Source organism: Muntiacus reevesi, chromosome 2 (genome assembly GCF_963930625.1).
Source record: "Muntiacus reevesi chromosome 2, mMunRee1.1, whole genome shotgun sequence".
Lineage (NCBI taxonomy): Eukaryota > Metazoa > Chordata > Mammalia > Artiodactyla > Cervidae > Muntiacus > Muntiacus reevesi.
In genome coordinates, this window is record NC_089250.1 from 55114717 (window position 1) to 55127074 (window position 12358).

General features: G+C 35.7%; 1 protein-coding gene across 1 annotated transcript in view; it reads left to right on the top strand.

Moving 5' to 3' along the window:
• Positions 1-12358, top strand: part of SYCP2 (synaptonemal complex protein 2) — a 69292-nt gene that overhangs the window by 27031 nt on the left and 29903 nt on the right. Inside the window, exons 15-23 of the mRNA XM_065919694.1 lie at positions 2403-2551; positions 3667-3741; positions 4200-4346; positions 6830-6929; positions 7588-7745; positions 9464-9533; positions 9888-9945; positions 11094-11227; positions 11531-11967. Of these exons, the coding sequence (XP_065775766.1) occupies positions 2403-2551; positions 3667-3741; positions 4200-4346; positions 6830-6929; positions 7588-7745; positions 9464-9533; positions 9888-9945; positions 11094-11227; positions 11531-11967 (1328 nt within the window). The remainder of the gene's footprint in view (positions 1-2402; positions 2552-3666; positions 3742-4199; positions 4347-6829; positions 6930-7587; positions 7746-9463; positions 9534-9887; positions 9946-11093; positions 11228-11530; positions 11968-12358) is intronic.

Below are 12358 nucleotides of genomic sequence, written 5' to 3' on the forward strand. Positions count from 1 at the left end.
TCTGCATCCTGTTTTACATCCCATTCCACCAAAATTTCCACTGAAATTTCAGATGTCAAGATGACAATAAACTCTTATTATTAATATCATTATATATACTTCCACGGGCTTCCTGGTAGCTCAGACAGTAAAGAATCTACCTGCAATCCAGGAGACCTGGGTTCCATCCCTGGGTCAGCAAGGTCCCCTGGAGAAGGGAATGGCTACCCACTCCAATATTCTGGCCTAGAGAGTTCCATGGACAGAGGAGACTGGTAAGCTACAGTCCATGGGGTCGCAAAGAGTGGGACACAACTCAGTGACTTAACACTTTTGCTTTTGTCCATGCTTCCTGCTTCCCTGGTGGCTCAGTGAAGAATTCACCTGCCAATGCAGGAGACACGAGTTCGATCCCTGTGTCAGGAAGACCCCCTGGAGAAGGAAATGGCAACTCATGCTAGTCTTCTTGCCTAAGAAATCCCATGGACAGAGGAACCTGGCGGGCTGCTGTCCATAGGGTTGCAAGAGAGTCGGACGTGACCCTTTTGCAGCAAAACACCAATATACATGCTTCAGTCCTTAAACTAACCCTTTGTGGAACACACACAAGGGAAGTATAGCTTGTGCTCAGGACTCTTCCAGACCTTGCACTCTCTCTGTTCATATGACTATTCATTTGTATCTTTTACTATCATTTGTAATAAAGTGGTGATGTTGTCTACCTGTGTGGAATAAGCACAATCTGAGTTTCTACATAACTGGCACAGATGGATTCTGGATATCAAGCAGTCAGTTCAATTCAGTTCAGTTTCTCAGTCACATCTGACTCTTTGCGACCCCATGGACTGCAGCACACCAGATTTTCCTGTACTTCATCATCTCCCACAGCTTGCTCAAACTCATGTCCACTGAGTCAGTGATGCTATCTACCCATCTCATCTTCTGACACCCCCTTCTCCTCCCCTCAATCTTTCCCAGCATCAGGGTCTTTGCCAATGAGTTAGCTCTTCACATCAGGTGGCCAAGGTATTGGAGCTTCAGCATTGGTCCTTCCAAAGAATATTCAGGGTTGATTTCCTTTAGGATTGACTGGTTGGATCTCCTTGCAGTCCAAGGGACTCTCAAGAGTCTTCTCCAGCATCACAGTTCTAAATTATCAATTCTTAGGTACTCAGCCTTCTTTATGGTCCAACTCTTACATCTTACATGACTACTGGAAAAACCATAGCTTTGACTATACAAACCTTTGTCGGCAAACTGATGTGTCTGCTTTTTAATATGCTGTCTAGGTTGGTCGTAGTTTTTTTTTTCCAAGGAGCAAGCGTCTTTTAGTTTCATGGCTGCAGTCACTGTCAGCAGTGATTTTGGAGCCCAAGAAACTAAAGTCTGTCACTATTTCCATTGTTTCCCCATCTGTTTATCATGAAGTGATGGGATTGGATGCCATGATCTTAGTTTTTTGAATAAGTTTTAAGCCAGTTTTTTCATTCTGCTTTCACCTTCATCAAGAGGCTGTTTAGTTCCTCTTCACTTTCTGCCAGAAGGGTGGTGTCATCTGCGTATCTGAGGTTACTGGTATTTCTCCCAACAATCTTGATTCCAGCTTATGCTTCATCCAGCCCAGCATTTCGCATAATGTACTCTGCATGTAAGTTAAATAAGCAGAGTGACAATATACAGCCTTGACATACTCCTTTTCCTATTTGGAACCAGTCAGTTGTTCCATGTCTGGTTCTAACTGTTGCTTCTTGACCTGCATACAGATTTCTCAGGAAGCAGGTAAAGGTGGTCTGGTATTCCCATCTCTTTAAGAATTTCCGACAGTTTGTTGTGATCCATAAAGTCAAAGGTTATAGCACAGTCAACGAAGCAGAAGTAAATGTTTTTCTGGAATTTTCTTGCTTTTCCTATGATCCAGAGGATGTTGGCAATTTGATCTCTGGTTCCTCTGCCTTTTCCAAATCCAGGTTGCACATCTGAAAGTTCTCGTTTCATGTACTGTTGAAGCCTAGCTTGCAGGATTTTGAGCATTACCTTGCTAGCTTGTGAAATGAGTGTAATTGTGTGGTCGTTTGAACATTGTTTGGCTTTGCCCTTCTTTGGGATTGGAATGAAAGCAATAGTTCTAGTGAAAAGGAATATCTACAGTTGCAGACTAGGGGAATGGTGAAGTAGCAGCTTCACAGGGTGTTGTTAGACCCTTTGTTCAATTTACAGGAATATATAAAAGACTCCATGGATAATTTTTGTTTCCATAAGTAGTTAGTACCAGAATTGACTCAATACTGTTAAATCCTAAAGGTTAATTTTGTTTCAGTTCATTTTAATTGGTATGCTGCATGCTTTTCTTATTTATAATATACCTATAGAGTGATATCATAGAAATGGATATAAACTAATCAGTGTGATTTATTTGTGTACAGTGAGAGAATCAAAGAAGCTACTGACTATAACTCTGAAAAATATAGTAAAAATTAGTAAAAGAGAAGGGAAAGAATTGCTTTTGTATTTTGATGCATCATTAGAAATCACTAATGTGGCACAAAAAATTTTTGGTGGAAATAAATATAGGGTAAGTTAAACTTTTAAATATTTTCATAATTCTGGGAACTTTCAGTTACTTGGGACTGTAAGTTTCAGTGATTTTTTTTTTTCTCTACAATTCTTAAATAACATACGGATTTTTAGTTCTTTAAATTTGTGTTGTGGAATGACCATCATATTATCAGCCGTACCCTTTCAGATATCTGTTGGAATGAATCTCAGATGACAAAATTAGCAGCAGCTACTCAAAATATTTAATGATGAATTCCTTCCAGGTGTTTAAAAAATGAAATGAGACAAAGTCTTGTTATTAAAGTACTAAACATTGTGAGAATTACAGAATATGTCTCAGAAGAAGTAAGTGGCATATAGAAAATGATGCATAGAAGTTGAAGAAAGAGAATGCTCGTTAAGAGTCAGATCTGAAGGAAAGGCTATGGAGTTGGACCTTGAAATGGCCTCTGAAATGAATGAAATTTAGATTAAGATGTTTTCCAGGATTGTGGAAGACATAATGAATCAGATTTATTTAGGGAGACATTCAGTTGACAAGTTTGGGTGATGCCTGTCTTGGTTTGTTCAGGCTATTGTAACAAAAATATCATGGTTTGGTATCTTAAATAAGAAACATTTATTTCTCATAGTTCTGGAGGCCAGAAGTCAGATCAGGGTGCTAGCAGATTCAGTGTATGGGGAGGATCCATTTTCTGGTTTATCAATGGCAGTCTTTTCATTACATGGGGAGGGAGTTCTCTGAGGTCTCTTTTATGAGGGCACTAATCCTATTCATAAAGGTTCTGCTCTTATGACCTAAGAATGACCCAAAAGCCTGCCCTCCTAATACCATTCTTGTGGGCTAGGTTTCAACATGTGAATTGTGAGGAAACACATTCGGTCTATAACATGGAAAATATTTATGGTGAAAAATAGCGGATAATATGCTTGTGAGGAACCTTTACCAAAATTGTAGGCTAAGACTGTAGTTAGAGAGTCACTGAAGTGTCCTGAGAAGAGTATTTATATGTATTTAAAATTGATTTGATAATTTGGTGATTTGGAAAGAAGCAGGTATAGGAAATAGTTGCATTAAAAATGGAAAGAACTGGAAGAAAATGACACCCCGTTGAATCAATTTAATTTTAGGAATTTACCAGAAAACAAGGTATATCTGTTGCCAAAACATCTGTGCATATTCTTTTTGATGCAAGTGGATCACAGGTATGTGTCTCACTTACTTGATTTCTATCACTGGGCTAAGTTTAACCCTAAATAATAATAGCACAGTTATAAATTTGTCTTGGAGAATGAATAAATTCTCTCAGTGCCCCAACAAGGTATATGTGACTTTGTAAACATGTTGTTAATAATAATTTATTTCAGTACAGAAGGTAGATGGTTATTCATTAATACCAGTCTTGGTAACTTTAAAAATCAGAAATATATGTTCTGCCACTAAGGCCAGAGCCTCTTTTATGTCTGTTAACATTTGAAAAAGTGGATGCTTTTTGTTGGGTCACTTTGTAGGATTGAAAATTGTAATAGTACATAGATATAAGACAAAAAGAACTAACCTTTATGAGTGTGAGATGAATGAGTACTTTATGAAGACATCCAGTCATTTTTGAGGACTTCCTATGATTTGCACTTTTAAACACTTTTTCCTTATTCTCCAACAGATTCTAGTCCCAGAAAGTCAAATCTCACCAGTTGAAGAAGAACATAATAGTTTGAAAGAAAAAGCTAACCTCCAAGAGGAATTTACTAAACCTTCAAAATATATCAAAAACAGTAATCAAAGGGATAGAAAAAATAGCCAGCCTGAGGTATATATGGTGTCAAAACCATCATTTATAAAGCAACATAGGCAAATCATTGTTCTAGAAAAATGTATCTAGAATTCAAATGTCAGTAACATTTTAGAGTATTTCCCCTGCCTTTTACAAATACAAACAAAAGAGAGTGTTTCAGCACACTGTTTATATGCAAGGGTTAGGGATTTAGGACAGAGTATACTATATCCAGGTGACTTCCCTGTTGGCTCAGATGGTAAAGCATCTGCCTACAATGCGGAAGATATGGGTTCAATCCCTGGGTCGGGAAGATCCTCTGGAGAAGGAAATGGCAACCCACTCCAGTATTCTTGCCTGGGAAATCTCATGGACGGAGGAGCCTGGTAGGCTACAGTCCATGGGGTCACAAAGAGTCGGACACAACTGAGTGACTTCACTTCACTATATTATATCCATGTAAGTTTCAAATTAGAGATAGGAAAGTACTACTTTTTGCATTTATCCTTTCTGTCCTATCTTTGCACTTGGCTTTAATGTAGAATACAAATTTATAATGTAATGTTCCGTTTATTTGCATGAGGAAAAAAGCAAAATATTAGATTCTTTTTCCTCCTCCTCCTCCATAAAGGATCTCCTCTAGGCCACATTTGATAGAACCATTTCTCAGCCCTTCCCTAAAGTCTAACCTCAAACTCTCATCTTTTGCCTCAAATTTGCATCTGCCTCCATGCTTCAGTAAGATTGCTACTAATTTTTCTGATGATGTCCTTGATTCCAGCTTCCTCTCATCCTATACCTAGAACCAAGGTGCTAGTGATTATTCTTTTATAATATCTCTCACATGGTTTCCTCATTCTCTTCACTGTTACTCATTTTAGCGTACCTAGTAGTGTCTTTGACATTATTGGTCCATCCTGTGAGCTGCCCTGTGAGGTATACAACTGATTTTTCTCATACCAATATCCTTGTAGCATTCTTCTGCTCAGAAAGCCTTGTGATCTCTGTGTTTATCCCATTATATCTAAATTTTGACTTAGTTTGAAGACCTTCTATAATTTAATTTTACTCTTTCAATAGCCTCCACTTTAATATGGTCAGTTGCTTTACTCTGTCATTTTTGTTACACTCATTCTTGCCTGTGTACCTTCATTCATGCTGTTTTTACCTCTTCTTGTCTAAAGTGTACTTAAACTTGTAAATCTTTGTTCATTTTTACTTTCTTGATGGAGCTTTTACTGATTAATTGTTTTTACTAATCTCTCATCTTGCCTATAACTCTCATAGGCTCCTCCATACTTTATGTTACTGTTTATCCCTTTTATCTGTGTCCTTCATTAAATTAAAAATATCATTTTGTCAACTGTAGTTCCATCAGGTGATTAGACTATAAAGCCTTTTTCTGGGGTCTTTTATCTGAACCATAACTTGAGTACTTATTAAAAATGCAGATTCTTAGACTCTCCATCTTAAAACCGTTGAATCATAACACAAAGTCTGTAAAAGATCTTAAGCACACTAAAGTTTGAGAAACATTGCACTGTTGCTAAATACCCGCTGTGTCTTCAGTAAGGGTTAGCCTTACTGAGATACGTAAATATGTAAAGTTTTATATATAAATATACTTTATATACCTCATATAAATATACTTACTTATATAAATAAGTAACTTTTGGGATTCCATTCATTACATATAACAGTAGGAACTGTATATTAAGACAAACTTGCTGGTTCAGTAGCTTATTTTCTGGTTAATCTTAAAATTCACTTTTCTCCTATCCTTCCTCACCTTTCCTCCATGCCCCATATACATACCTACTCAGAATTCCATCAGTAATTTTTCCTGTGCGTTTTTAAAAATAATTATCTTCTGCCTCTTTACAGTTTGTCATCAGTACTCCTTTGTATGACATCCTCTGGAATGCCAATCCCTTGTAGTCCCACCTCTGCTTATCTACTTCTATTGTTCTTATCAGTCACTCTAGTCTAAAGTTAGAAAATACAAACCTTTCTGGAACACTAGCTTGTGTGCCACTGAATCTCTGAATTCCTGTTTTTTTTTTTTTTTTTTTAAATCATGTATTTTTTAGCTACTTTTTACTCTAAAGGCAGTTTAGTCTTCACAGAATTTTGAAGAATGTTTAACATTATGAAGGCTTTCACAAACAAGTTTACATAAGTATGTGTTCCAAACATTGTGCTTATAAAATAGAATAGGAAACTGTGAGCCAGGTGGTTAACTAGATAAACTGAGTATCAATAAAATATTTTTAGCAAACATAAAAAGTTACTGTATTTCTAAGTCTGGATATTCTTTAAAACAATATTCTTGTTTTGACTATTAATATTAGGATAAAATCCTTCAACTCAGACTAAAATACAGAAATATTTGAATATCATATTATTTATAAAATATATCTTTGTGTGCAGTCAAGGTAAAATGTTATGAATAAAATCGTAGGATGTTTAATTTCAAGAGAGACTGTGTATTTACTGTGTTTTTTCCCTCATGGTTTAAGATAATTACTCCTAGCAAAAGAAAAATGTCTGAAGCATCAATGATTGTTCCTGGTACAGATAGATACACTGTGAGAAGTCCAATACTTTTAGTCAATACATGTAAGTTTTATAATCTTAAAAGATTTCTAACAAGTATTATTTAAAGTAGGCATTTTTAAAATTTAGGAATATTCTGGACCTAATTTACCTAGAGGATAATTTTGAGATAGAAAAATTGATAGAATATGAACCACAGATGTCTTCTGTGAAAAAGTTTAGAACCAGTTTCCTTTCTATGAAATGGGACTAAAGTGTCTAACCTTATCAAATTGTTTAAAGGATTAAATAATTATTTGTTAAACAAGAAGTATTGTGCAACATTTAAACAGTGCCTAGTACATACCAAGAGCTAAATAAAAGTTCAAAAATAATGCTATATACTAGTTGCTGTAAACACAGCATTATTTAATCTCTATGACAATTTAATAATGACTTTCTGTTCCCAAAATCTGCTTGCCTACTGGGAAATTAATGTTTCACATACTTCTCAGACTTAACAAGTACAAAATAAATTCATCTTTCCACCCTCCCTGCCAGTTTCTCTCCATTTCTTACCTTGGTAAATGGAACCCATATTGAGTTAATCATCTAAATCAGAAACCTGGGACCCATCCTAGAAGATCCCCCTTTTTAACTTTCTTCAGCAAACAGTATCTCATTGATAGCAACATACAGTTTTAAAATCCAACAAATATAATTCCTTTGTCCTCCATTTTAGCAACACCACGAAAAAGAAGAATTAAACCACCACTGCAAATGACAAGTTCTACAGAAAAACCTGGTGTTTCTAAAACATTGGAACAAGGAGTGGATTATGCTGTATCACTTAAATCTAGACCATCTGAAGAAATAAAGAGAGGAGATAATACAGACAAAGTAACTTTACTTTGAAAGCATTTTTTAATATTAAATTTTTATCACATTATTGTAGACATACTATTGAACTAACTTCTTTTGCAAGCAGGGTCTTACTTTTCTTAAGCAGTGCGTGTCTTACTTTTTTTTAAAGTATTGCTTTAAAAATTTTTTTACATATCATTTTTTGTCCTTAAAAGTAAGGTCTTATAACTCACTGTGCTAACAATAAAATTTAGAAATACTCATTCAACTCTCGATTTATATGTTCAGTAAGAGAAATTAATTTGCCATCGTTCTTGTATTCTGTTATATGTGTTCTTGGATATACATACGGGTTGCAGTAAAAACCTAATAGAGAGGCAGATGGGCTTCCCAGGTGGCATTAGTGGTAAAGAATCCGCCTGCAATGCAGGAGACTGGGTTCAGTCCCTGGGCTGGGAAGATCCCCTGGAGGAGGGCATGGTAACCCACTCTAGTATCCTTGCCTGGAGAATCTCAAGGACAGAGGAGCCTAGTGGGCTACAGTCCATGGGGTCACAAACAGTTGGACATGACTAAAGTGACTTAGGACAACACAGAGGGCAGACAACTCTCTCTAATCCCAGAGCTAGAGAGGAGGATAAAGATCAGGAGATGCTCTTTTAGGAGATGGAGAGTGAGTTGATTTTTGGAGTCAGTAAAGGTTATTAGTCAGATGGATATCGAGGAACACATTATTTCCAGGTAGTTGAAGAAGTGAGACAGAACAGGGAATGGATAAGAGAAAGTTGTATCTTGGAGAAATAGGTAATCAAGAGATACACGTAAGTTTATAGATGAACACCTCAAAGTTTTTGTTTTCTTTAAAGTGTGAGGATGTTGAGCTTCTCTTGAGGCAGAGGACTCAGGGACACTTGAAGATTTGGAATAAGCACTGAGGGATAGTGGAGAGGACTAAGAATAAGTACAAGTGTTAGGCAGTGTTGAGGGCCCAGTTCAGATTAAAGACTATAAATCTTACCATGGCATTAGTTCAGTAATAAGTATAATTTCCTCAAGTAAAGCTTAGCAGTCCTGGTGTTACAGTCGAAATTTTAAAAAAAGATGGTGGATATTAAAAAATGTAATGGTTATGTGGCGGAAAGATAAGGGTGGAACACACCTGTACACTTGTACACTTTCATACTGCTCGCCCAGTGTGGAGAACCACTGGCTAGATCAGAGAAGATAGCCAGGATGAGGCAGAATATCTTAGCTAGAGGGTATATTTTTCTGATAGTGATGGCATATTTTTATTTTGTCTGAACAAATATGTATATGTGACTGGTAAGAAAGAAGCTTGCTGTCATCAAGAAGTTACCTGTGCAGTGGCCAAAGCTTTGCAAGATCATTTGACACTTCAGTTCATATATATATTGAGAAAAGACAGAATAGATGCAGGCTATGAGATCAAGAGCAATAGATGACACAGCATGGAGATTCCAGAAATTCTCAGAAAAATTACATTATTTTTCTAGCTATAGCTGAGATCAGAAAATTTGTAGGCTGTAATGCCTCCTTATCTGTAATAAAAGTTACTTTCTTGTGTTTTAGGATAAGGGAGTATCCTAGAATGGGCATAATTTTATGAAAGAAATAGAACTACTATCCAACTTTTAAGGCAAAATTTGAAAGTTTTAAACTTTAATACTCTTTTAAAAGTCATTTTCATATAATGCCTTAATTCAAATTTATATTAAAATTTCTCCTGTTTATAGCCTATCAAAACTGCTAAAGTTGTAGAAAAGACAGAAAATAAGGACACTGAATTCCCAAACCAAAATTTTAGTAAGTACTTTTTGGTTCAATTTTCGTCATTCTTTCTTGTAATATACACACACATACACACACATGCACATATATAGACACATACATATTTCTATACATTAACTTCACTGAGTTTCATTTATTTGAAAAAGATTTATAATGAATACATTCAGCTCTATGCAGAGAACTTAGAAATTATGAGTAAGTATAATACAGCCTTTGTTTCCAAGAAGTTTGGGTCTGGGAGTGGGAAGATGAGATCAATCAATCTCTCCATCCCAATATATGAACTTTGATCAAATTCTACACTAGCTTTCATTTAACCCTACCAACTGTATGAAGAAATGAGGATACCATAATTTTTGTTTTATTTAGGTGAACTCCAGGAAATTGTTCTTGATTCACAGGCAGCAGGAAGAATAGATAAACCTGTGTAAGTATGAGAATATCCATCTAGTCATTTAGCCTATAATAATGTTACTCTATCTAGATGAATGTAACAAATTTAAAAGATCATGTAACAAATTTAAAAGACCATGGCATCTGGTCCTATCACTTCATGGGAAATAGATGGGTAAAATGTGGAAACTGTCGGATTTTGTTTTCTTGGGCTCCAAAATCAATGCAGATGGTGACTACAGCCAATAAATTAAAAGACGCTTGCTCCTTGAAAGAATAGCTATGACAGACCTAGACAGCATATTAAAAAGCAGAGACATCACTTTGCCCACAAAGGTCCATATAGTCAAAGCTGTGGTTTTTCCAGTAGTCACATATGGATGTGAGAGCTGGACCATAAGGAAGGCTGCGCACCAAAGAGTTGATGTTTTCAAACTGTGGTGCTGGAAAAGACTCTAGGGAGTCCCTTGGACAGCAAGGAGATCAAATGAGTCAATCCTAAAGAAAATCAGCCCTGAGTATTCTTTGGAAGGACTGATGCTGGGAAAGATTGAGGGGAAGAGGAGAATAGGGCAACAGAGGATGAGATGGTTGAATGGCATCACTAACTCAATGGACCTGAGTTTAAACAAGCTCAGGGAGATGATGAGGGACAGAGAAACCTGGCATGCTGCAGTCCATGGGGTTGCAAAGAGTCAGACATGACTTAGAAACTGATAAACAAATTTAAAGGAAGAGGCCTTTATGTTCTTAGAATGTAGAATTGGTTATAGAATTGATCATCTTTCAAGTATTATGATAGTACAATGGTGAATAGCTTGTATATTTTTTCTGTATCAACTGATAAAACTTTTCAAATTGAGAAACTTAAAATGAATGAAAGCTTTAAAATAATAAAGCATGAATAAGAAGAAATTTAACCAAGTTTAAATACCCATGAAGATATATGTCAGATACCTGAGATGTATTTAGGTAGATCTCAAAATAGTAGCAATAATGGAATTTTTAGAATAATATTCTTTAATAAATTATATAGTAAGTTTTCATTTTCATTATGACTTATGAAAATTTTTTCATACTTTAACAAATTTCTGTCAATAAACATTGACTAAGAAAAAGTCAAGATCTTATACCAGAGTCATAGGCTAATGTTTTATAATGAGCAAATGAATTATTTTTCAGGTTACCTGGTATTTTAGACAATACCTGTGGAGATAAAATGCACTCCAAATGGGCATGTTGGACACCTGTAACAAATATTAAGCTGTGTAATAACCAAACAGCAAGTACTTCATCAAGAGACACATTTAATCAAGGTGAAACCTACAGTTTTTGCTGTATATTATTCAAGGAAATACTCATTTCTTGAGATGTCTTAATAAATACTTTGGTTTTTTTTTTAAACATTTATTTTTATTTATTTGGTGCATAGAGTCTTAGCTGTGGCATGTGGGATCTAGTTCGCTAACCAGGGATCGAACCCAGCCCCCCTGTATCAGGAGCGCAGAGTCTTAGCCACTGGACCACCAGGGAATTCCCCAAATATTTTGGTTTTAATAAATTTTATATATGATCAATTTATAAATTTAATAAGGATTAATTTCTCATTTTCCCACTAGATATTGTTATCAACCAAAAACTTACTAAACAAAAGTCATCCTCTTCAATATCTGATGATAATTCTGAGGAAACAGGAAAGGTACAGTATAGGAAGGAGATAATGCAACATAACAGAACAGATGAGGCAGAAGCAGATGACTGCACACGAAGCAGACAACAACCAGGTCACGCTACACATTTGGAGGATAAAAGTATTGAAGATACCAAGCAGAGTGATTGGTGTATTGAATCTGAAACTACTTTTAAATCAGTCCTCCTAAATAAGACAGTTGAAGAATCTGTGACCTATAAGAAGAAATATGTGTTGTCAAAAGATGTGAATACTGATACTTGTGATCAAAGCCCTTCTCCTCAAAAAAATGCAAAGAGTCTCAGAAAATCAGGAAGAAGATTGATGTCTGAGTTTAATTCCTGGGATTTGAAACAAAAAAACACGGTGAGTTTTCAGTGCGCTTTATTTCTGCATATCCATAATATGCCTCCTTAATAACATAAAGTGAAAGAAGCTTGATTAATAGCTACAAATTTAATGTTTGTAATTCCCCTGTGCTTTTCTTAATTGAACTATAGTTGATTTGTATTACATTAGCTTCAGGTGTGTAATATAATAATTCAGTATTTTTATAGCTTATATTCCTTCTAAAATTATTACAAAACAAGAGCTGTGTTTCTCTATGCTGTGTGATTTACCCTTGTTGCACTTCTATTTTATACTTAGTAGTTTGCATCTCTTAATCCCATACCCCTATCTTACTCCTCTCCTCTTCCTTCTCCCCGCTGGTAGCCAAGAAAGTAATACCCTGTTCCTTAATTCAAGCTTAGACTCT